Source organism: Penicillium citrinum (genome assembly GCF_028827155.1).
Source record: "Penicillium citrinum strain IBT 23319 chromosome Unknown utg000002l:1.0-3833315.0:1.0-3834789.0, whole genome shotgun sequence".
In the NCBI taxonomy this organism is placed as follows: Eukaryota; Fungi; Ascomycota; class Eurotiomycetes; order Eurotiales; family Aspergillaceae; genus Penicillium; species Penicillium citrinum.
In genome coordinates, this window is record NW_026622687.1 from 2,025,111 (window position 1) to 2,050,679 (window position 25,569).

The 25,569-nt window shown below is 46.4% G+C and overlaps 6 protein-coding genes across 6 annotated transcripts; 3 read left to right on the forward strand and 3 right to left on the reverse strand.

Annotated features, from left to right (window-relative positions):
• Positions 1–2,079: 2,079 nt before the first annotated feature.
• Positions 2,080–2,268, reverse strand: N7469_002578 (uncharacterized protein; the record flags this gene model as incomplete). Its single annotated transcript, XM_056641498.1, has 1 exon — positions 2,080–2,268. The coding sequence occupies one exon, from the start codon at positions 2,266–2,268 to the stop codon at positions 2,080–2,082; it is 189 nt and encodes a 62-aa protein (XP_056503992.1).
• A 625-nt stretch (positions 2,269–2,893) lies between these two features.
• N7469_002579 (uncharacterized protein) lies at positions 2,894–3,343 on the reverse strand (the record flags this gene model as incomplete). The annotated part of the gene is made up of 1 exon (XM_056641499.1): positions 2,894–3,343. The coding sequence occupies one exon, from the start codon at positions 3,341–3,343 to the stop codon at positions 2,894–2,896; it is 450 nt and encodes a 149-aa protein (XP_056503993.1).
• A 1,691-nt stretch (positions 3,344–5,034) lies between these two features.
• On the forward strand, positions 5,035–6,557 carry N7469_002580 (DHHC family palmitoyltransferase; the record flags this gene model as incomplete). The annotated part of the gene is made up of 5 exons (XM_056641500.1): positions 5,035–5,155; positions 5,233–5,728; positions 5,783–5,906; positions 5,961–6,001; positions 6,050–6,557. The coding sequence occupies 5 exons, from the start codon at positions 5,035–5,037 to the stop codon at positions 6,555–6,557; spliced, it is 1,290 nt and encodes a 429-aa protein (XP_056503994.1).
• Positions 6,558–8,968: 2,411 nt separating this feature from the next.
• N7469_002581 (uncharacterized protein) lies at positions 8,969–9,283 on the reverse strand (the record flags this gene model as incomplete). Its single annotated transcript, XM_056641501.1, has 1 exon — positions 8,969–9,283. The coding sequence occupies one exon, from the start codon at positions 9,281–9,283 to the stop codon at positions 8,969–8,971; it is 315 nt and encodes a 104-aa protein (XP_056503995.1).
• A 2,477-nt stretch (positions 9,284–11,760) lies between these two features.
• N7469_002582 (uncharacterized protein) lies at positions 11,761–14,136 on the forward strand (the record flags this gene model as incomplete). The annotated part of the gene is made up of 1 exon (XM_056641502.1): positions 11,761–14,136. One exon carries the CDS (start codon positions 11,761–11,763, stop codon positions 14,134–14,136), a length of 2,376 nt encoding a protein of 791 aa, XP_056503996.1.
• Positions 14,137–20,594: 6,458 nt separating this feature from the next.
• On the forward strand, positions 20,595–21,138 carry N7469_002583 (uncharacterized protein; the record flags this gene model as incomplete). Its single annotated transcript, XM_056641503.1, has 2 exons — positions 20,595–20,907; positions 21,062–21,138. The coding sequence occupies 2 exons, from the start codon at positions 20,595–20,597 to the stop codon at positions 21,136–21,138; spliced, it is 390 nt and encodes a 129-aa protein (XP_056503997.1).
• Positions 21,139–25,569: the final 4,431 nt, after the last annotated feature.

Genomic DNA, 25,569 nt, shown 5'->3' on the forward strand with positions numbered 1-25,569 from the left:
CACATCTGACTGAAAGACTACCATAAATAAAATGAATTTTCTTATTCTACTTTCCAACAATTAATTAAATAACCCCTAGAATCAATGACTCATTCCAGTGATATCATCAGAAAAATCAACTCGATATCACCAGCCAGCCACCAACAAAACAAAATAAGCAACATCCGCCCGCAGTCTGTAGATCAGAATCAGGAATCAGAATGCTGACATCCGCACGTCAGAAACACAGAATACAGTCTAATTACCATAAGAATAGTAAAAAAGGGGCCAATACACTTTCCTCAGCAATGAGATGATCACTTATGCTTTGGCCCCCAGCGTTTAAAGTGGCCGAGTTAAGAGTGTGCTAAGTTTAGGACATCGGGGCGGGAACCATCATTAGTAACTACTAACTACTAACTAGTTAACTAATTACTGGCTATTATCTGAAATTTTGAGATATACGAGGATCATAATTTGCAGTTGAGGCGGAGTGGATAATTAGGGTAAATAAAGGGTTAATGAGGTGGGATGGTCGATGGGGTTCGGAATCGGATCAGTTTCACGAGAGGAGATACTGGGCATCCAAGAATAGTGATTTCGATTCGATATCGACTTTTTTCTTTTCGGAGAATATACTATGTAGGTCGAAACGTGAAGGGGTGAAATAATCGCGCGGATGATCGCCTGAGGGACCAGGGGCTACGCGGTTGTCGATGATCATCCAAGTCTGAAGATGACAGGGGTGAAACTGGCAGTCAGCTGGTCTGACAAGAATTAATATCACTCGTACTACTACTACTACTACTACTACTATTATCTTGTAATCTTCTATATAGACTCATACTGTATTACTCTATTTAGCCCAGAAATCTAAATGTGGAGGCTATACAGATACAGATACTCCAGAGTAAGTGTAAACGGAGTACGCCGTCTTTCATCTCGATCGTCCAAATTATTCCCCACTCAAACAAAATGTACTATGTATGCTGTGAGTCAAAATCCCGCAAGGCAGACTGATGTCCGTCATTCTTCCAGTAGTCTATGATGGCAATGAATGGATTGAATTAAGATCGATGGGAGCTCATTGGTTGATGACCAGCCTCACTTTCAAAAAATGTACTGTACGGAGTAATCACCCAAGACTACCATAATATGCCATAATATAATCGGCAAAATCGGGAGCGGAGACTAGTAATAATTGGAAATATAGTAGAATTAAGAAAAGAGTAGGTCTCGTGATGACGCCCACGCCCGAGCCCAAGAGAAATTTACGGAGTAAACGAGTTATAGCGGGACAGGGCAAAAGAGGTAAATAGCATCAGGACAGAATGTATGAGTGGATGAATAGACGTCACTGGATCAGGGCGATGATGGTGGAGTTCAAAAGTCTTAGCTTGACTTGAACTGATCCATTCGCGGGACCAAGCCTGTGGACTCCCGAGAAACTCCCCGAAAGTGCCAGTTTCCAGGTGCCCGTTAAGCCCTAGAGGGCTTGGTAGGGGAGATTGAGTGGACTTAAGTTGGTTTAGTGCTTGTGTTGGTGGTTCGGGCGCAAGGCCGGATTATTCTCTGTCATTCAGCACAGGTAGCACAGCCTCTTGGTTGAATGAAGGGGAATAGTCTGGACCTTGTGGAGTGGGGGGAGAATTTGGGGGCAGAGAAGAGCACATATTCAAATGCAAGATGGGATACTGGCTAGTTAGTTAGTTACTTTGTTACTACCAGCTGCATATTGGTGGGTTGAGGTGGTTAGGGTTGACTGGGTTGAGGGGTGCACCGCTTGTTTACGCGGGTGGTAGGGCTGATGACAGCGTAAAATCAGGACAAAGAGCGGTGCTATTTTTTTGGTACTCCGTACCGCATATACACAGTATGAAGATCGACGCAGAAACAGGAACATCAGGCTTTTTGGCTTTCGTATTGGCGCTGCATCACGGTTGTAGGTCAATGCGCCAAATTGTCAGTTGGAGACGCCCCAGTCTAATTCTGCTAATTCTACTAGGTCACCAGTCTAACACGGTAGTTCTTCGCAATTCTCCCTCCCAAGGCACTACATAGTTATCCTACGTTGCCTAACTGGCCAGGCAGAGAATCCACTTAGCTGCGCTGTGGGGATCGTTCATTGGTGAATGCAGACATCATCTTGCGTCGAGGCTCAAAGTCACGCTGGTTGTTGCTGCTGCGGCTCGGGCTCGGCTGAGGAACGCCAAAATACAATGCAGGGAGCGAAACAAGCCCCGGTTGAAGATCATCGATGACTCGATTCTCAGGTTTGGACTCGTACATTCTGTTCATACGGGTGTGCATCTTGCATCTCTGCGGGGCGTGCTATCCAGAAACGGTGCCCGGGGCTCCCGTGCAGGATGAAGCGCTGAACGAATGAGAAAAGTGGATACAGAAAAGAGATAAATGATAATATCAAAGGCGATTACTATTCTAGTAAGAAGTACGAGAGATTAAATCATTCCGGAGAAATAATAATAGTAATATTTGAGTATGTTTTCCAAAAAAGGACTTAGTGCAAGCAAGGCAGACAAGGGGCCAGCCCCTAAACCCAATCGGGGAGCCGCGAACTATAGAACGGTCTAATCTAAGCAGAACGCAGCAAAGAAGATCACAAATGCATAAAAATCACAAACCAAAGAGTTATACAGACCCAAGGAAATGAGATAAAACATGAAGCATCAAAACAAATAAAAAAGAAAAAGAAAATGCACCAGGCTATGAGGATATACCGATCGCTTTGCAGAACAAGTCAAAATCATCAAAGAAAAAATCACATCAAAGTATTCGGAGACACTAGAAAGCCATGTTAGAACATTGCTCCGTAAAGCAAATTGTAAGTAGCAGATCAAGAACTTACCATAATTTCATAGTCTTTAAATAAAGACTATCGGGTTGCGAAATGCGCTTATTTCACATTCGTGCAGCTGCCGCAGGCATCATGGTTGCAAACGACACATCGCGGCTCGATGTCCCAGACTTTAGGTCCATCATTGCACTTGCAGCAGATATACATTGCAGTGTGGCCCTGTATATGAGCTGGTCCCCGCAAAGATGATGTTTGCGTCGTAGGCCGTAGTCGAGAAAGTGGCCGAATACCGGTAAGATCTGGTAGAGCGATGGGCATGCTCTGGGTGTTGTGTGATAGGGTTCGCGCGGTATTGAGTTGGACCGTGGCAGGGTATGGTGATGGGCCGTGAGACTGAGAATGGGCGTGGAGGTTTAAGCTGTCACTGTCGTAGGTCTTCTCTTCGTTGCAGAAGTCGCAGCGGTGTTCACCACAGTTGATGCAGGCGTCGTAGAGGGCCGAGTTGTGAGGGCCGAAGGAGCAACCACAGCAGTACCAGAGGGATGCCATTGTTCTGGTAATGTGGAAGGACGAGGTGATGTATATCAAAATTGATTGAATAAGATTGAATTGAGTTACAACTGCTTGGGAAGGTAGCAGTAAGTGCAATCTGATAGAGTTGGTTGTTGGTTGTAGATTGTAGATCGATGTCTAGATTTGTATCTATCGTGAAGAAGACAATAGTAAACCCAATAAGCTGAGATGATTTATGATTGAAGAATGAAACAGAAATTATTCAGAAGGCACGAGACCAGAATATATAACAAAAAATACGTGAAGAAGAAGACATGGCCTGAAGACAAAACATGCAGAGAGGACAAGGCAGTAACCCTGCCTATTTGGGTTAGCATCAGCCAAAGCCCCCCCAAGTCTGCCTAAGAGAAAAGATGAGAATGGGCCATTTTGGGAATGGACTGGAGGGGGTAGTTCACCCGGGCTCCATAACGGTGGACGGGGCGAACGATATTCAATCTAATGGAAGGAAAAAAAAACAAAGATTATCCACCTCATTACAAGAGTAGCCGGGGTGCTGGGCGCCAGTGGTCTAGAGATGTGGCTTTGTAGCAGCCTCGGTGCCTGGGCAAAGAGCCCCCTTCCCCTCCGATCGCCAGGCGCACCAATGAAGTCAGGGGGATGTGTCGTTGAGTCAATCAATGGATCCACTAGAGAAAGAGAGCCATAGTCAGAGGGCTGCAAGGCTGCACGTCGTTCACCGTCTCGTAAGGGCGTCAGACCCGGGGAAAACGCTGGTGAACTATGCCCCGGCTGTGCCGAATTGACGGTCACGTCCCACTTGGGGAAGATACGGGCAACGATACATACCCTCTCTAACCCTTCACCCTCTAACCCGGGAGGACTCTTGAGACGTAACGAACTCTTGATGATTTGTTGTCATGATTTTACCCTGCTTCGCCCGGTTGTGCCTTGGAATTCTGGATTCTGGTAGGTCGTGTTATGCGATGAGTCGAACGAAGAGTCATACTTCTTTAACCTTGATCTAGTCAGGTGTCGCGGCTAAGCCCTCTGTTGCCTAAGGAGTAAGTCATTGATGATGTAGGCTCATGATGTTCTTTTCAATTCTTTCAATTCATTGGTTGTTTAATCTTATTCTAATCCGTTCTTTTCGATTTAGTATTTTACAAATTTCATTTTCAGCTCAATTTGTGGAATATTTCCTGCTGTGCAACCATGCTGTTCTGTTTGATTTTCAAAGTCGTGTCATTCTTAATCATTGATGTATCAAGTATGTGATACTTTGTCCTGGAGATGGCCATTGTTAGTCAAAGGTGATGGTGAGGATATTTGCTGGAGTCGATTGGCCCGGTCGGGCATATCTACAATGAGAACTACCATTGAGGAACTGTTGTTTTTATGGATCTGAATGGACGACAATGCAATTATATACATCTAACTTATAGATTATAATGATTCTCTTCTATTCAATATTCCTATATAAATACTAATTTATAGTCAGTTCCAACGGACTACCGGTATATGCGATTACGTCAGTCTGGGGGGTCGCAGTTTCCCTGTGAATTTCCGATCTGATCTGCTCAGCCCAATTTGGCTCCTCAACTTCTTTCTTTTTTTCTCCTCTTCAACACTTCCTCTTTCCCTCTTCTCCTCTTCCCATCTACTCTCCTCCTATCTCTCGTGTCCATGTATTTCTCGGCGTGATCCGTACGAGGCAGAACTTTTCCATGGTGGCCCCAAACACCAACGCGCAAAAGCGCGTCAACCTAGCGGTCTCGAGAATCATCCCGCCCGTGCTACTCGGAATCGTCATCTACGCCAGTTACGCCATCACGAAACCACTATGCAGTCAGTTATTAATCTGCCTGGAGAAATAGGTTACTTTATTTTCACTATCCTTTCCCACAGCTAACCCTTTTCTCTAGTTGATTATCTTCTCCGTCCATTACCCTCCTATAATCGCAGTCCTCGAGTCGGCGCAGGCGCCGCCATTATAGCTATTTATTACTTCCTTCTAATTGTCCTCCTTACGACATACCTTCGCCTACTGTACAGCGTAATTCGAGATCCGGGTTTTCTTCCTCTTGGTGCCGAGCGTTTGCAGGCGGACGCGGCAGAAGACTCGAAGCAATCACACAAGAAGCGACGACAACGCCGGCGCAATTCGGGACAAGCGCGTGATGCGGAGAAAGTCGATGCACCGGTCGACCTGGGACAGGGAGTCGCCAGTAATCGCTCAGGGAGAGCTCATGACGAGGAATCCCTTGGTTTGGAGGATTTTTATACGAAAGATGTATATGTTTGTCAAGAGGACGGACGACCAGCGTATTGCTCCACTTGTTGCCAGTTCAAGGTAGATCGATCGCATCACTGCCGCGAGCTTGATCGTTGCGTTCGCAAGATGGATCATTTCTGCCCTTGGTATGAATGCTATCCCCGAAAGTTCCGTTCGATTGCTGATTTTTCTTGTTCCAGGGTTGGAGGTGTGGTGTCGGAAACATCCTTCAAATTCTTCATACAATTCGTCTTTTATACGGCTACATTTTGTACCTTCGCCCTTATAGTTTTTGCATATTTCACTGCTCAGCTGAAGCATGATGTGAGTGACCTGTCAAGTCTCACATCTGTGATAACCTCTTCTGACTTCTACCAGACTGGCAACGTTAACGCACACTGGTGTGTTTGCATCGGACTGTAAGTACATCGTGCTCTTTACAAAAATTTCGTTCTGATAACTTGTAGGAGCGGTCTCTTTGGCTTCTTTACTGCGGGGATGTCCTTAACCTCTCTCCAACTCGCTGCATTAAACCTAACCACCATCGAAAACCTCAACCGTCAGTCCGTGGTTTGGACCTTGGCCATCCGTATCCCTGGACATGTATCGGCGCAACTTTTCACCCCGGGTTCTGCTTTGGCTCCTACTTTCCCCACTGTCAGTTTACCGCTAGAATTACCCATCGCGGAGCGCCACGTCTTCGCTATTCTCCACACTCAACCCGGCGAGAACCCCTTCAGTCTCGGCAGTCCATTCAAAAACTTGCAACAAATCATGGGGTATAGCATTGCCGATTGGCTGCTCCCGATAAAGCAGAGCCCATGTGCCGATCACAGCAGTCAAGAAAGCGAATTCGCCCTAGGCCCTGTGGTTACACGATTGAAGCAGGAGGCAGGGTTCTTGCCTCCGCCTGAGAATGGGAATGAACGCCCGAATTCTAAACAGAGTGGCAGAAGCAACGAGCATAGAACCTGAACTGTTCATGCATAGAGCGCACTGCGCATCCAATAATAGAAACATACCAAACCCTGAACCTTGAGCTTCCAGCGTCTCGTATCCATTATTCAGGCTATGTATAAAATGTGCAGGGCTGATAAACCGCCCCCAAATAACCAAAATAACAAAGTGAAATAGTACTTGTAATCCAACACTGTCCCACCTGTACCTGAATACATAGGTACAGCCCCAACTTGTGCATGTTGACCCCACTCCAGTTGCCCCACGCATAGGGCTGAGAGGCGGTTTCATGTTTCCGCAATGAGAAGATATCAAGTAAGCAAGTCGGAATGTTTCGGTTATAATAATAGTAAGAGCTAGGGTAGATGGTCAAGATTGACAATGGATAGTAGATAATGCTGAATCCTGCTTTTTATAGCATGGAGCACCGCGATGGTATTGCTGGTATCTGTGGTTGAGTTGTTCATCATTTGAAGCTCAGATTGTGGCGACAGAAAAGAATTTTGATGAATGCTAAGAACATATTTCTTCATAGTACGAACTTGAAGTTCGTGCTAGAGATAAAAGCCTGAGTAATTCAAAATTCAAGATTATGATGCTTGAAGTTATAGAACAACCAGCATAGTGACTATGCTGGTTCGATATAATTGCAAAAAAAAAAGTATACCACAGCGGTGCAGGTGGCGAAAGCCATAGAAATCATAATCTCATAATTTATATGTGATATTTCTGAAGTGTATAAACAACGCTGAGACTCCCACTAGCACCTGCTAGTAACCACCGAATCAAGACTCTCCAACTAAAGCAGATGAAAGCAATGGTTCATATACACCCGGCATATCACAACCTTCAATCCAAGCCCTAACACCCCTCGCAAAAACCTCAGGAAGTTGCAAAGACCACCAATGAATAGCATCCCTAACCACAAACGCACTACACTCCGGATTTCCACTCCGAAGTAATCGTCCCGCTTCCATCGTATCCTGAACATTATCCCCCTTCCCACCCGCAACAATAGCTATTCTAACACCACGTATCTCCGAATACCGATCCAGAGTCACCAAAGAAAGTTCAGTAAAAACATCTCTCATCGTAGATAGATTCTGATTCTTCTGAACCTCCTCCCTAAGTCCGGGGATGCGTTGTACATCTCCAAAAGAAGCCCAGAATATCCTTTCTGTGGCGAATTTACCTGCCATCGTAACGATACTACTTAGAATCCGCGGATGAGAAATGAACCACTGTCTATACCCGGTAAATGGCGCACAGCCTGTACACCATAGACTTAGTAGTAGATCAGGCGACTGCCGTGCGAGTTCTAGTCCGATAAATCCGCCAAGTGATAACCCGACGATATGCGCTTTGCCGGTTTGAGCTTTTATTTTGATGAGGTTTGTGAGTGTGTTTATGGCGTTTTTCATGGTAAATGGTATGTTCTTGGATCTTGAATGTCCTGGTAGATCGACGAGTAGGATATCATAATCGGTGAGAAATGGTGTGACGTGAGAGAATTCAAGATGGCAAGATTCACCGCCGTGAAGGAAGATTATGGTTTGGTGAGATGATTCTTTGCGGGATGACTCTTCTGAAGGTGGTATATGTGTATATGCGATTTCTAATTCGGGTTTCTCGGGAAGTGATGAATTTGACGACATCTCGAATAGAGAGTCGGAGGTTGAGATGCCTGAAGATGATATTTTCGAGGAGAGGTGCGGAATTGAAGATTGCTTATGTCTTTGGTCTCATCCGTTCTAAAAGCCGAAAGGTCGGGCTTACTGGGGGAATAACGTGACCGCCCCACCCGATTCTAGATGTTTGATACAGTATAGAATTTGCCATGATATAATAGCAGAGGTTGGCTTTACTAGTCTAGTAGAGGGAAACTTTATGCTTAGACCAGGAATAGATACTCGTAATCTTGTAGCTCAAGCGTATACACAGATGACCTTGAAGAAGATTGAATCCTAGGAGAATACGACGAATCTGATAGATAGTAGTACGATTGAGCTGTATATTGTATAGAAATGATTTGATGAATACACTAACTAGGAAATAACAAATAATGCATTCTGCATACAAATGACCGGCCGATCTTGGTAGATTCGTTTAAACAGAAAACCCCGAAAAATAAAACAAGTCGAAAATAAGATACTGAAACAGGTCACATAAAGGAAGATCAACAGAGAAAAGAAATCCCAATAGTTATATCAAGCAATTTAAACCAAGAAAACCCAGACACAGACGAGCTCCTAATCTAGTGCGTACCACCAACGGCCTCGGCAAGGATTTTTGTACCGGGGAGCGTATATTGAATCCCCATGAAAATGACTGTAACGCCTCTATCCTACCCTAGTTCCGATACTCATTTCCAATGCGAAGCCCCTTCTCTAAAGACATGTTGATGTGGAACCACTAAACGGTCTTCCCGTTCAACTGCAATATAGACATTTGAAGTGGCCACAGACCGAGCAACGCTCGGGAGCCAGAGCGAAAGTATTCACATCGTTGGACTGGCAACAGATCCAGACAGCAGCACTCATCCCCTGAGAAGGATAATTGGATGTTGAGAATTTGGTGAGATTGGACTTTATATGTGCGCCAGTGCCCTGGACGGTGATATTCTGTTCTTGATTTCGATCATCTGGAAAAATAGTGGCCGTGTCAGAGAGGCAGTCTGGTTCCGCGTAGAGTGGGATTTCATGACCCGCTAGATGGGTGGCGCTTGGTTTAGAGAATTTAACCATGTTGGCTGGCTAAGATGGAAAGAAAAGAACTTGAATAGGGATATCTAGCGATGTATTGTACTATCGCAAAAAACTCAAAGTCATATAGATATTGAATATGGTGGACTTTAGATCTTCCTTGAAGATAGATAGAGGATAACGATGAAAACTCATGAACTTTATATTCTCAGCAATTCTTCATTTGGCATCATCATCATCATCATTCAACTCTCCTCAAGTTAAGAGCCCTTCCTAACCCAGGGAACCTATAACGATCCAGTATCATGAGTCCACGCTTGCAATCGTGGCAGTACAAAGTCCCATCAGGGCATGGGCGAGGGAGCCGCCGCCCTTACTCACCTCAATTACCGATTAAAGAAATCAGCTGAGCGGGCTATCTCTCAGCCCAAAGCATGAAGAGCCAGTGGTAGATTCATAGTCTGTAAATTCGATTCACCGACTTACGGGGGAGACCATAGTCTTAGCCGCACCTAGGCCATTAACAACACATGCATGAACCCAGGTGCAAAGCAGCAACAACATCGGCGTGTCGGCGACAACAGGAGCAGGAAGGGTGATACTGGTAATACATGTTGTAGACGCGCACCCAAACGCGCGACCTGATGGTATTCAGGCTGTGCAAATTAGGGCTGTGGTTTGAGGGGGGTGAATATGTGGTGGGCTGGGGTTAGAATATCGTCATAATCATGTGCAAGTCGCATGCGTTGAAAAGGCAAAAAGTTAACTGTCTTCCGACAGGAGGACATGTCAATTTCTTGGGAGTAAGTCGAAGAGGGGGTAAGGGCGAGGGTTTGAAGCAGGCTAGATAATTATCGCCCTTCTAACGTATATACTGATACCTAGGTTTGAAGAAGTCGAAGTGAAGATGGACGGAGAACCCTGGTAGCCAATGACGCTTGCTTTACAGGAGGGCATCCGTCTAAGGCAGCATCAGACCCGAAGCTAGGGATGACGGATCGAGCTAGTGATTAGTTGCTGCAAGTCCCATTGTCGGGGATTTTCCTCCCGCGTCCCGCGTGGGTCGTCGATGTAGATGTTGATGATGGGCTCTCGTTTTTGATACAGAGCTTGTCATGTATTCTTCCTCCGGAGCATCGGAGGAGCAAAAGGGGTTGGAGGGGGAGGGGTATCAGGGGAGATCGAAGTAATACTACTACCTCGAGCAATTTTGAAACGGCCAAAGGGTGTCACCTTTCGATCTGGGACGGGAATGATGCACCATGCGTCTCTTGGAATATGCTGTGGTAGGATGGTGATGTCGGGAATGGGGCGGCTGGGCCCGGAGTGGGGAGCACCTAAGCAAGGCAAAGTCGATCAGGGCAGAGCCGAAGAAACCTTGGAATCACGACGGATGATCTTCAATTGCGAAGAGGGTCTCTGTCGGGGCATTGTCGTCCGGGGATGTTGGTCCGTTAATTCCTGGTGGAGTTTGGAGTGGGAGTGGGATTGAGAGGGAGATTGGATTCAGTGGAGAAGGAGAGAAAGGGGAATTTGAGATTGGATGAGAGGGAAACATTCTGGAATTCTGGAAGACTGCCCGGATGGACGAGGTGCATTGCATGAACTGGAGATGGGGAGATGGGGATGGAGTGGCTGAGTGGAAGTTGTGGTGATCCATGGATGATAACCATTTATATAGATCCCGATCCATGGGACTAAAGTATACAAATGTAAACACCATCCTACTCTGCATGATTACTCCTCACACATGAATATACAATGCAAATAATGGGATCTTCTACATTTACTATCATACGATCACTGACTCCACAGCTGAAATTATTCAAACATTGAAAGATGCTCCGCCCCGGTGGATTTGGGTGGACTTTTGGTGGTGCCCGACCTTCGCCCGGCAGAGTGGGACCGTTCAACACAACACAACCCAACACAACCACTGCAACTTGCAGTGTACACATACTCTGTGCCATAAACCAATAAAGATGAATACTATTCATAAGAGACTAAGATGAATAACTGTAGATATAGTATTGTAAATATCATTGATTTATACATAATCTCTACAATCAAAATATAATATTACATCTAGCAAATACTGCTGCTCAAGTATAAAGATAGTAAGTACAATTACAGTGGACTGTAATTGTCAAGTGGGGGAAGCACTGGGGCACTTTGCGTCATGCGAAACTCGCTTTTCTTTTCTTTTTCGTTTCAACTTCTCCTCCTTCGAAACTTCTTTTTCTCTCATTTTTGCCCTCAAGCCCCCCTCCCCACCTCATCTTCATCTCTCCTCGTATCGAATTGATCATTCCGCCCCCTGTCCACCCCCCCTCCTGTTAATCTTAAGTCTGTTCGATTACCGACAGTAGCTCCATCTCCTTGCCGGCCCCATCGCTTCGGCGTTGCTGATGCCAGTTTGGGGGGGACTACTTATACTTCATAATAAGAAACATACCCAGTGAGTACTTCATGGATCTACCTCGGAATTCACGGTCATCAAAGAGTCCAGTCTGTTCCTAATGCCGATTCTACAGCCTCCTCCTCCTGCTCCGGCGTCGACCCAGTCGACCCAGTCGACTCCGGTCGCCTTTCAGCGCCCAGTTCCACGTCCGCGTTTCTGGACCACCCCAATCCCGCGACAAACCACCATGGGATATCATCGCAATCTATCACCGACCGGCGGTAAAAGCCACCTGACGGGCCCGCGAGCATCTACTGGAATGGTTCAAATACCGTCTGCATCTTCTTACGAACCTTACGATACTTCCAGACGCCATCTGGATTATTATGATGATTACTATTACCCCTCTGACGTGGGCTATGGTACCCACCGCTACCAGCCAAGACATCGATCAACGGTCGATATCCATCCCACCTCCCAGCAGACATATAGAGATTCTGGCCATGGCCACGCAAAAAGACGTACCGAGTACGCCATTCAGCCGCAGAGTCCAAGCCAGCCTCGGCATCGCAGTCGAAGCAACACGACATCTGCAACGGATCTACATAGTAATCCCCCGCTGCGGGTTGCCGTTCCCTCGGGCTCTCACCTTCGCCCAGCTGCCTCCGCAGGTCGGGTGGCCAGCCCTCTGCTTACAGAATCTGGGCATCATTATGTTCAAGCGCCTTCTCACCACGGTCATCACCGTCGGGTGTATAGCAATGTCGACTATGCAAGTGATACGGGTCGACTTGACCCCCGCGACAGCGGCAGACATCGTTCCCATCACTCACATCGAGTTCACCCTCCGCCCGGGTACCGCCGGTATCCAGCTTACGATGGGCTGAAGAAAGGTGATGACATTGATAAATATGATGCATACTCCTACACCACCCCTCGAGAACAATTCGACCGCGACTACCCAGTTAAGCCGCGTCATCCCACCGCCAGGTCCTCTGTGGATCGCCCTCTGAGCATGAATGTGATGGAGGAGCACCCTCAATATATGCCCCGCAAGGAGCGTCAGCATGGCCCTCCCCCAACCTCTTGGGGATTCGATAAGATTGAACGCGAAGGGCGAACTCACAGAGATACCTCGAGGACCCGAGAGACCTCACGAACCCGAGATTCCTCTCGGACAAGGGTTTCTGGCCACGACCGTGCTCTGGTTCCCAGACAATACGAATCAGATGATGGGTATGAATCGCTGAACGATCCATATCGCCGATCCCGTCATGCCCGACCGCACCGTGATCAGGAGCGTTATTCTCGGGATGACCGGTCACCACGTCCACATAATGGTAGTGGCGAGATGGCTCTGACCACAGCTGGACTAGGTACGGCCGCTCTGGGTGCTGGTTATTCTGATATGTCGGATTACGATCATCGGTCAAGGAACCATCCAAGACGCTCACATGACCCGGAGCGCGACTACGAAGCTACAAAGCATTCATCTCGGGACAGTGCTAGAGACCTCAATGGAGCAGATCGATCGAGTCCCGATAGCAAGAAGCAACTCTACCTCGAACCTGGAGATCACCAGCGCCGCCGACACCGCAGGCGCTCCGAACGTCACTCAGAGAGTGATACGGAGGGATACACCGATGATGATGATCTCCGAAAGTATCGACATGAGCCTTCTGCGACCCCTCGTCGCCATCACAGCAGTACGGATACGAGCAGCGCTGATGAACGATCATCTCGGCGTCACCACCAACGGGACCGCTCTCATCATCGGCCCTCTCGGTCGCAGCGCAGGCTGGAAGACCCTCGCGCAAGTGACTCTCGTCAATCTCCTGACAACAGAGATGATTTGCGCAAACCCATTACTGTTGATCCGCCTGCTCAAAAGGAACCCGAATCCGCTACCCCCAAGAGTATCCTGAAGCCTCCCCGTGAGAGCTTCCCCGAGGAACCTAATCCCATTAGGGAGGGAGTGGCTCCTCTGAAGGATGCCAACAAGAAGGGGATTCCACCCGATGCACGGTGGACGAAGATCGATCGAAGATTGGTGAACCCCGAGGCGCTGGATGTCGGCAACGAGCGATATGAGGAACGGTCGGACTATGTCATCGTACTGCGAGTTTTGTCAAAGGATGAGGTCCAGATGTACGCTTTGAAGACACAAGAGATTAGAGGTAAGTTTCTGTCAATGGCTTCTGGGAATTTAATGGATGAGCAGTCACTTACTGAATTCCGCATAGACGCCCGTCACAAAGAACACATCGAGGAGAAGCGTCGTCGCATGGAGGAGAACCACCGACGTGGTCGTCATGGCGAAGAATCATCCAGCGATGATGAAGACGAAGAAGAGGGTGAGCCATTGAAGATCGAGGCTCCACCAATTGAAGAACAGAAGCCCACTCTTCCAGTGCGACCTCATCCCTCGCACTTGCAGATGCCAACTCCTGAGTCCGAGAGAATGCGGGCTAGCCCTTCCGCTGCGCCAGCGTAGAGGGAATCTATCCACTTCAAGCCTTCTCTCATTTGATGAACTTAACGACATCCTCCGACACGAGTGCAGAGGACCTTCACAACCTCTCAACCACAACATCTCCAAAAGATCATGCAATCTCAAGCGTACGAGCCTCGACATGTCTTGTTTCCTACTGATCCCAGTCCTGTGTACCCTTCAGCGTTGACTTGTGTCACTTGTATCATAGACAGCCAGCCCCATATTTACAATTCGCATAGCCTAGAAGTATCCTGAAAAAGCAAAAGCAAAAGCGAAAATAAAAAGAAAATAAAACATCCCTGGCACACTTCATCATCCTCATTTAGTCGAGTGACACATACATAATTCTCATCCACTCATTCAATTTGCTTTTTTCCCCACAACCCATTCAGCTGTCTGAGAAAACAAAGAGAGGAATCAAAATGGTTTCCCCTGGGACGCCTAGCAGGACTAGAATAGAAAACTGGAAATTCAGTGGGATGGAATGGAAATGTTTCTCGAGCTATCATTTCAGCTTTTGTGTGACGATCAGCTTAATTCGAACTCATCTGCAGCTGTAGTCATGGCATGAAGTCATTTCACTTTTTTTCCCTTCTTCTTCACCCGGGTGAACTTGATACAGGGCAGAGCTGAGATGGTATGATAGTGTGTTGTCTCGTATTCTGATACTTGAGTCATGTCACGTATTTGATCAGTTTCATTTAGAAAGATTCTCTGTGGTTCAACAAGCATCACAGTCATATGTCAAGAAGTATTTTTCTCGGAAAAAAAAATCAAATCAAATAAAATAAAATAAAAGGAAGTATAATTCTTTCTGGTTTGCTGAAGAGGTACAAGCATTTCTTGGGCATGACACAGATTATACATGGCATCTGACGCTGAAATATGAAATGTATCTGCTCGAGAGAACTCATCGGCCATTCCAATCATAGACAGTCTGTATTTCTCAGAAGACTGCTTTAGATCGGACAGCGTGTAATAACATGCCCATGTTATTTGCGTGATTGATGTCTATTTACGATGTGGATTGCATATGCATACATACGCATTCTGATATTTTCGTCTTACGCCCTCTTTTCTCATTAAATCAGAGAAATAGTCTACTATTGCTTCAAAATCGGATAATTAGATGACGGTCTAAGAAAAAAAAAGCACCGGGCTTCTTTTCCTGCACTTAGGCAGTCAAATTTGCAATTAGATGTCACGACAAGTAGCAGATCACTCACACATTCAGCAATCAGTAACTATTGTACATACATCCAGAGTATTTGAATGGAGATCAAGTCGAGTCTTTGCTATGCAACATGATTTATTCGACCATCTTCAAAACTTCCAACCACCCCAGGGGGGGAGAGGAAAGACACCGAAAGAGAAACGAAAAATTGAGACAAGAAGGGAAACACTCGTACGAGGTGCTTCACAATCTGCAGAACCAATCCATCAGCGCCACAATTTGTGCAGCGCAACCTCGCAATTCCAAAAGCGAGCAAACATTCCCACTTGTCTTGGACCCTTACGCGGTACTTTTCACGAAGGATGGTGATTCTTTTGTTGGTTTGGGGGCCGAGACTACTGTGTGGTAAAGGGGTTCGTCAGTTTATCTGGTCGTAATCTAAATTACTAAATTACTAGTACACCCCTGATCCATTATCCATTACAAAGTACTGCTGTCCTGTTAGTTATTCGTTGTTTGTGTTCGAGTTCCGTCCAATCTGGAATTGAGAGACGTGGTGAATGGCATTTTCGAGTTTCTCTTTTCCCTTGTGTTATAATGATATGGAATATAGTATTAGGATTGAATATAAGGTGTGGTGATTGATGACGCAGTGGTTGCTCAATTCATTTCTTTTGTGTTCGTTGATTATTCGCTCTTCAGTGAAGAGGTACCGGTGCATGTATGGCGTAAATTATTTCTTTGTCTATTCAGATGTAACGTGCAGCACCTCTGACTAGTATCACCCTCGGGTCAAAAGAATGAGGCAGTTCAGTTGAAGGCTAAGCAGTTCCAGAATCCACAGACTATACAGCGTAGTATTTCTAAGCAAGAACAAAGACAAGTCTATGTATGGATCAGGTATTCTACTGTCAATTTGACACCACTGCATAGTATGGAGTGGTTGTCAGCGTATTGGAAGGGTTTACTCTCCTCCGTCCTCTCAACCCTGGTCCAAATTACGCGCGAGAAACTTAACACACGCAAATTTACTGTACTGTAGTACGTGTTAGACTAGCTACGGCGTCCAATGAAGCGTAGAAAGGAGATCAATTCTGACTTCGCGGGTCTCGCTCGTACTTGAAGCCACTCAGAAAACAGGATTTTGTCCAGTACCATCATTTCTTTCATCCCCTAGTTGGCAATAGAATCTGCGTTCCTCGGAGATCGTCGGCTTGTCTGCGGATATCTGGGCTGGTATTTGGTTCGCATCGGGAGATTCCGAATTACTCGGATAGATTTTTACATACTGGATAAGGGTACATACTGTTTAGGAATTCAGGACGACGGGGGCGTTATGGAGGGAGGTTTCTTGGATTGGATTGGATGACTGAGCGATACTTGGGTAGTATCATGCGGAAGAGGAGGTGGGAGGGGCGTCGAACAAAGAAACGAAGATGAGGTTCATCCAATGAAATCATGGAAAGGCTTTTTTATAGTGATTTCACCCTCTTTATAATTATCAAATAATATACTATCACCAAATACATACAATACATAATACCACGCATCCACCATAAGAGGAAGAAGGTCATGAGGGGAAAGAAAGAGGCGTTCTACCTCAAAACCTGCTTCTTCCAAGTTTTCAGGTATCTTGGTGTTTGTGATTTTCAGTTTGCCTCAGGTGTTTAGTAGACCAAAGTTGAGAATGGAGCTATTGTGTGTTTGATTGCATAGTGCTATGTTACATGAGTATTGCAAGTTAAACTAATGCAGCACGTAGACCGGGCCAATACAGCAAGACGTATAAGGTTAATTATCTAGAGGTAGGGGTTTTATCTTCAAATTTGAGGCCAAAATGTGAATAAAGTCACCCTGGCATGAATTGTACATCTTAATATGGACATGGCGTCTTCACTGGCAACTATGGCTGTGAACGCCATAAAGATATGTTTCCCTTCAGTTTAATATGCACTAGAAAAATACCTCGTTCCATCGAGTAAGAGTATTGGTACCTGTTTTGTTGGCAATAATTACATAGTTACCAGGAATTGAAATATCAAGCTGACTAGGGCAAAACGTTTAATCGCGAACGTGTCAAGTCCCGAAACGGGCAACGCGAAAATGTTACTAGTAGCAGCCTCCTATCCCCGCCCTCACGTCTCGTGCTCATTCACGTTAGCAAACATACGCAAAGATGAGAAACCGGCTACTGTAAAATGAGGTCTGTGGAGAAACGCGTCACGGTGTCATGCGGCCTATTTCCACCATTGATTGTACTGCCATGACAGCTATCATCTATCCAATTACCAGACGGATGTGAATACCAATCTTGTTTTCAAGGCAAGGGAGTGGTCGGGATGGTGGGCACACGAGATCAATCTTGATATCAGAGGCTTGATTTTGATATTGAGGAGAGAAGCAGAGCAACCGTGCCAAGATTTATCGACATTAAGGTCTCCGCATTGGGTGATATTTCCGTGACAGGATCAGACCCTGATTGATCGAGAGCCATTCAAAGACGTACTCAGACAGATTACACTGTATTTACAGACCTGTTAGTGCTATCCGGTGTCATGGTAAAGGGTTCGCCAGAGTCTGACCTCGGGGAGACGCTGGAGATCAATGCAAGTTTTACATCACCCGCCGGGATTCTGACTGGTGCGAGTTATAGCCATATTTATCCGGATTGGCATGTCTTCCGTCTGTTGAATCCTATTTTGCAATTCATTCATACCCGGTCTTATGTAGAAAAGTACATTACAGGATTGGCTCAAGGGGTGGGATCTGCTCATCAAGCTCAACCAGACTGGTTCAAGACCTCTTTGTCTGGAGCTGATACCAGACTTGTCGATGATCGACGGCGGGGTTGGAATTGCTTGGATCGGTTATGTTCCATCCTCCGCATCCCCCTACTGTAGGTTAGTCTCAGTCAATCACGACAGCATCTGGAAGTGGTATTGATGGGCTATTCATCTCCAATTTTGTGCTGAGATACGTCAGGCTCATCGGCTGCGCCGTTTCAAGAGCCGACGCTACTATCAGGAACATCATGGAGCAGAGAAAGGAGACAGCGGGCATTAATCTATTTTGAGCGTTTGTTTATTCAATGCGTCATGACTGACCGTGCCGAGGACTACAATCACTAGAGAGGATTTAGCAGTGAGACTATGCACAGGATCGTATTGTAAGGCGTGCAGTTTAGTATTACATCGTACTAGCCTCGGCAGGACCGAGCATTCACTAGGTATGACGAGAGTGTTAACTACGGAGTACGGAGTACGTGGTAGCACTTCGAGTTATGTTAGTGTGGAATGCAGTGGAGAGTTCTTTTGTCTCTCAGACCAATGTGGACATCACCGAGTACAGTATACCGTAGGAATAGTACAGAGACGAATCGATTCGGGTCCATCGCAATCGCCCTTCACTTCGATCAAACGGTTCCAACTTCTTCCTCTTGCAAACCCAACTAGCCTGCATGTGCCTATCATGCAGCGGCAGAATCCTGAAACATCTGAGGGCCACGCGACACGCTACTGCTGCCCGCTGCAGGTTAACGCCCGTGAGAACGATGGCTCACAAACTCGGTGGCTTGAGAAATATCGGTGTAAATGTTAATACTTGCGGTCTGTCAACCTTCCTACGCCCTTTTTTTACTTTTTCTTTTTTTTCTTTTCTTTTCAAGACGGTAGTGATGCGATGGTTACGATAGAGTGGGAATCGCCCAATCAACCATGATCTCTCCAAAACCACTGACTTAGCCAACCTTCGGGCCAAAGTGGGTAGATTCACGATGGACTCTGTACCATCCGATCGCGTCTCTCGGCACTCACCTCCGCCGTCGAGCTCGTGGGCCACTTTTCGGATTCGGATGGTGGGGCCGTGTGGAAACACCCGATTTCTTTGATGTTTGGCGTGGACAGAGATGATCAGGGGCAAAATTGGAAGCTTGTAAAGCAGGGCTGAAGCAAGACTCCGTCCGAAGTAGCAGTTCCAAGGTTGGTAAAAGGCCAAGGAAGGTGGGTGGCCATTGAGGATGAAGTCTTGCGCGTTCATTCGGGCAGATCCGCCCAATGAGCATATCGAAAGGGAACTAGAGTAGCAAACACACTAAATGAACAGTAAAAAAAAAAGAAAAGAAAAAAGGATCGAGCAAACGAGAGTAACCTTGACTTGCCCACTTCAGCTTAGACTCGTCCTTTTCGGCGCAAGCTTTTGAATGTGATGGAGGGAAGACTCGGGCTGGACCTCGAACCAACGTCCGTTATTCTTTAGCGCGAAGGAAATGGTCAGGAAATCCCCTGGCCCCTGCGTAGACTAAATCCTGAGTCCATTAAAACCCCAATCTGAATACAGTAAGAAAAAGAAAAGAAAAGAAAAGGCTCGACCGTTGAGCGAGCGCCTTTTCCGGGGGGGCAGATCCTCCCGAGGCCCCGGGGTGGTGAGATTTCTCCGTGCTCAACGACAAGGGTATGACAACTTTATTTCGAGTCGATGCAAGTGCGGGCGCTATGAAGTTTACTTTGTGAATTTCTAGTTCGGCCGAGGAGATTCAATCATACTGTACAATTTCCCGCGTCGAATGAACCGAGGGGGAATTACAAAACGATGGCGCTCAGTGGGAAGTGTCGATCTCTAAACGAGAGGTGACGCCGACATCCAAAAGCACCAACATGAGATTAAATTGGCACGGCATCAATTGGTCTAGTTTTACTCCGTAGTCCGTATGCTTACTAGCAGTAGCTACTGCTATGGACTAACTATGTAGTATGCATTTGTAGAGACGGTCTATACTGACTCCATGGTCCATCGGCTTTCCGAACCATATTCACTAGATTAGTACTTAGTACCTTTTGCTATGGAGTTGTATTCGAAACGATGCACCGCCGGGCTTTCCCTTCAATGCGGTGCATACACACAACACATAATGTACAGCAGTACAGGCACAGTGAGTTGAAATTACGGGCGGAGCCTCGTAGTCGATCATGCTATTGTCCTGATTCCGAAGCACTCCGTAACAACGACAATCCGTAGACCGAGGATGCGCCACCATCCAGCAGGAGTAGTAATAGTGGCTCTATCGCTAGTAGAAGCGGGCGTAGTCCAGTGCGAATGGATTGCACGATGGAAGATCAGCTTTACCGATTGCCGACTCTACCTAATAAATGTGATTGCCTGGAACAGCCTACTGTACAGAGCTTAGTTACGGAAGAAAGAAGTAGTTACTCTCGGTAAACTATTAGCGAGCAATGTCGGAGGTTACGATCAGCGATTCTAGCAGTAGTAGGGTCCCCGTTCAGTCTATATGCATGTCGATACCCAGGGACCAGAGCACCAGAAATATCAGAAACACCAACATCGACAGCTCAAGTGCGATCTGCACGCAGTAAGGGCGGGAACCCCGGCCCCCAGTTCCCAACGTGGCCTGCTGGGAACCAGATGTGCAGCAACAAAGCCAGAGAAGGCCCAAGAGCTGAACCAAAACAACACGGAGCACGGCGCCCCGGAAAATCTACCGCAAATCGAAGGATTTCCCCCGACGGTACCCCATCTGGAGGTTTGGACCGTGGGCATCGAGAATGGGTTTGGAAAAAGAAATGGGAGAAAATCAATACAGAGTGAGAGAAAAAAAAAAACGCACCCCAAAAAAAGCCCATTGGGAACGCTCGGAATGCGAACAAAAAAGCAACTCTCTCCTCCGTATGGCCATCTTCTAATCTCTAACCTTCTCCACCAGCCCCAGTGCAGATTAATAATGTGTTTGCTGTGCAGACGCAGACTGCGCGATCCAGCCACGGGGGCCAGAACTCGGCGGCCAGCAGGCTCTAAAGGACACTAAGATGAACTAAGGTGAGGTCCATATTCAAACGGCGGACGCACCGGCCTTTTTCTCTTTTCTTTTGTTGCGCATGACGTATCCGCGAGGCCCGGATCAACATCGGAAGTACGGAGTCTGGCAATTTTGGAGGAGTTGAGGGATTTCGATGATTTGACTTTACAGTGAGACTCTTTTTTTTTTGGTTCCCGCTCAGATATACACCTAGAGTGTAGTGAAAGACATGTATCTTGCTCGGAATAGAAGCAAGTGATAAGTTGCAGTGTGGAAAGTAAGCTCGGCCTAATGCCGTATATCCTGGCTTCGCGTGCTCGACCTCCCCTAGTCGATCCGGGGCCGGTAGTGGCACTTTTAGCAGAGCAAATCTAGAAAAGAAAAGAGGATCTCGACTTGATCCGCCCAGGGGTTGGAACAAATCCTCTTTACCACCAACTCCACCACCATAAGATCGCTATTTCAACCGTGAAACCTTTCTGGAACGGCATGACGGCAAGGCTGCGCGGATGCCGTCAGCGGCAAATGAAGGTACTCCTTGCGTGAAATTGGCCCAAACCTCAGCATGATTAATGATTCGGGGGAAAGGAAATACTGTACACTACTCCGCATGTACATAGTACAGGACGGAGTCGTATGTACTCGTGCTAGGCGAGGGGTGGGGACAACCATATACTCGATGAAGTTTAGTGATGGTCTCTGTTCTTGTCTTCATGCTAGTAGATCGAAGTGGACATGGGAGGGTTGATCTGGCTCCTCTATCATTTCCTTTCACCAGAGTCGGGGCGACGATCTAAACGAGGAGCTGAAGGGTGGGACCCGATGCGGGTACGGCTTGATGCGAAGACCCATGCACCCTGCATCGATCACGACTAGCACCAATTAGCGGAGAGCCATGGATGACACCGTTTCTCTCGGGCCCCCAGAGCTATTCTTAAAAGGTGAATTGAATAAAATCATAAATCATAGTTAGAGAAGGAAATACATACATACATACATAGTAGTAAGATTCATAACAAAGAAAGAGATCGAATCCATGCACCTCTAGGTTTAGCCCCAACTTTGGAAAAGTTGGAGGGTTCCTGATGTCCCGAGTTGGAGAATGCTGGCGAAGAGACTAGAAGAGAGTAGCAAACTCAGACCGAGATGGGATGGGGCAAAATGGCTTATGTTTGATTGGATTTAATACCCTCTGGTAAATTAGCAAATGGATTGTGAATGGCTGTTTCTTATAGTTTTACCCCCTCCCGAAAGACTAACCTCGTTCTGGAAGTCAGTAAATGCTTCCGAGGCACCGATAGAAGATGGTGTGTAGGACTAATTTCGCGAATCTCTCGTGTGTTTGTTTCCCTCTTGTCCGTAAATCCGTGCACTTTCTCGTTTACTAGTACCTTTCGCATCTGTAATCTATAGTCGATACTTCGTATATAGCATATACTTATTACTGTGTATATCATTTGACCTCTGTCAGTTAAAGTTGATGGATACTCCACTTGAATTGAGCCTCAGGTTGTTATAACCAGCGTCAGAGGACAGGGGGATAAGACAAGGCAATCAATGCTCCGAGTTAGGGCTCCTCCAACCTTACCGGAGGACTCTGGTGAAATCAAAACTATCTCGTGGGAATTCACATAATCAGGTGTATGTATGTACATACATACAGAAAAGAGCAATGGAAAAGTCAAAAGTAAAGCGAAATGAAAAGAAAAGCCTCCAACTTGAAAAAGCAAAATCGCACGCTTTCTGGAGTGCCAAGCCTGAACTAAGTCGGGTGGAGGCCCGTATCGGGGACAATCTGCGTCTTATCCAGCAAGTAATGTCCCATGTGTAATCCGTAATCGTATGTGTACATACAACTCCAGGAAGAGGAAAGGATTTCTTCGGTCTTCACTGTTACTTGTTACTTGTCAGTTGTCACATTTATTCTCCCAGCCACTACCACCACCACTTATGTCCCCCGCACAGAACGGGAAGCAACAGGTTGCGTACGATGTGCTGGTCATCTGCACCTTTTGAGAGAGGAAGAGGGGATAAGGTGGTTCGGGAATGAGGTTGAGGCTGGAGGACTCTTTTTCAAGGTTACACGACACCATTTCTCACTTCTTCTTGCCACTCACGAACGCAAGCCGGGCCAGTGACAGTGTGATGGGCGGCCGTTGGGCTGTTTCGAGTTTATTTACGGAGTATACGGGGAGTGCCGATGGGTCGCATGCTTCTTGAGTGGGGAGAGAGCGCGTGGAAGTACAGTAAATGGCTGCGTCAAATGGTTTTTTTTTTTTTGCTTTTTTTTTGCTTGTTATCTCTCTTTCTCACTGCGTACATGCGTAGTACGGGAATATGTACATACATACCGTACGTACATCTACTGTACGGAGTAATCCACTATCCAGTTGAGTATGGAGAGTCAGCAACAAAGACTTCGATAGATCGGACCCAGTGTCTTCCGTCTCCATCTGCCGATCAACTCGATATACTCCGTGAAATCGCTCAGCCCAATACGCTACGCGTTCCTGAAACGGCTCTCTGCACGATCCAACGTCAACCACTTTGACTTTGACTTTACCCTTTTCCTTTTCTTTTTCTAGTACTCTTCTTTTCCCTTCATCCTCCCCCCCCCCCTCCTCTTCTTTCATCTAATCCCGAGATCCACCGACAAACCTACTAGGTATTGTACTGTATAGTGTACTGTATGGAGCACATCTAGACTGTGACCGCATTGCGGGCCAGTTTGGTGCTATCCGATCTGCTAACGTCATGATCAAACATCTTTCTCCCCCCCCCCCCCTCCCCTCCGCCCTCCCTACTCGTTAATCTCCCGGCTCTAGCCTAGATCGCACGACTCGACCTCGCCGTCTGTTTGCCCATTTACTCGGCTCCGGGGGTTTTGCTGTATGTACTGATGGATGTTTGGTCTACCGCTCCCTGCCTGGGTAAAGTTTACGGTTTTTTTTTTTTTCTGAGCTTCTCGTTTCTACTTTTGTATTTTTTAAACTTTTAATATTCTTTTACTCTTGCCCTTTTGTCTTAATCTTTTATCAACGCTTAGCTCTGTCTGGTAAAGACTCCTAAAATGCGAAAACATGCAATCTCCAAGCTCCAATCTCCTACGGTAGTGTACTCGGCATAACGTCACCTAGCGGGCCCTTTTCGTTTGCTTTTCTTTGTCTTCTGGCCTCCGAGTCTTGTCATAGGGGAATATCTTCCCCTCCTCGGCTTCGCATTTAGCACCAATCAATCTTCAAGATCGATGTGAACTCGCATCTATCGATTCACCGGGCTTTCTCCCAACGTATCACGACCACTCACTCCACTTAATCCGGTTGTTGTGGCATTGGCATAAATGGAGAGTGGGGGAGGCAAAAAGACAAGACATGGGAACATCTCACGCCGTTAGAACCAGTTGAGTATAGATCAACCCATGGGCTTCCAAGAAAACAAAGAAAAAAAAATATATTCTCCACCATGGGGCAAGTTTGAGTGCCGGTTCTACTGTATCGAGACGGACTTGCTCTCCCCATTTCCCCACCGAAACCTAGTCGGGGTTACTTTTTTTCCTTTTTGTAGTAAATCAGAGTAATAATAAAAATAATTAATATTATAATTATTATAATTACAGATGATTTAGGAATGTTGTCTCTCATCTTTGACACTTTCTCGCCCCTTCCACGCACTGGCTCTACTGCATGCTGCACATCATTTCCCTTCCCCTTCCAATCTACTCCGCTGTCCATCCGTTCATCGTTCACCGTCCACCGTCTATCTTTCCGCAGGCGTCTAAATCTGCTTCTAGGCTAGAACACACATGATGACACACTCTCTTAAATCTTAAAATAAGAATTGAAATACATACATACATAATACAAGACTTTTTCCCTTTTTCTAAGGCTCGGGACTTTTCTACCGGTCTCTAATCTTTTTTAGTCATCACTCCTGCATCAATCCTGGTTAATATTACACCCGTTTCCCGCTAGTGAACATCCTGATACTCTCAGCTTTCATCTTGCTTGTTTCTCTCTTTCAGCGCTTTTCCTCTAGTGGATTTCTCTCTATTTTTCTATCCATTTTATTTATTCAATTTTTCTTTTATATTTTTTTTTTTCATATTTCCAGATCCTGTTTAATTTTGCATTTTGTATTTTGTATTTTCTTTTTCTTCTTTCTTTTCTTGAATATTCATTTTTGATCTCTTATATTCCCTTTTGACTCTACTTCCCCATCCTTCTACATCTGCCCGTTTCGCCCTAATTTAGCAGCGCGGCTCTCCCGAATGAAGACCAGGATGGGTCTCGTTGCAGCTAAATAAACGACCCTGGACCCTCCCATCTTTGCTCTCATCATTGCCCTGAATCCACCCCAGTCCAGAAAAGAGGCTACTAGCCGTGTGTGTGTGTCTGTGTGTGTCGAGCAGCGGAGAGCCTCAGTGTCGGATCATCTCCCCTGTCCTTGGCTT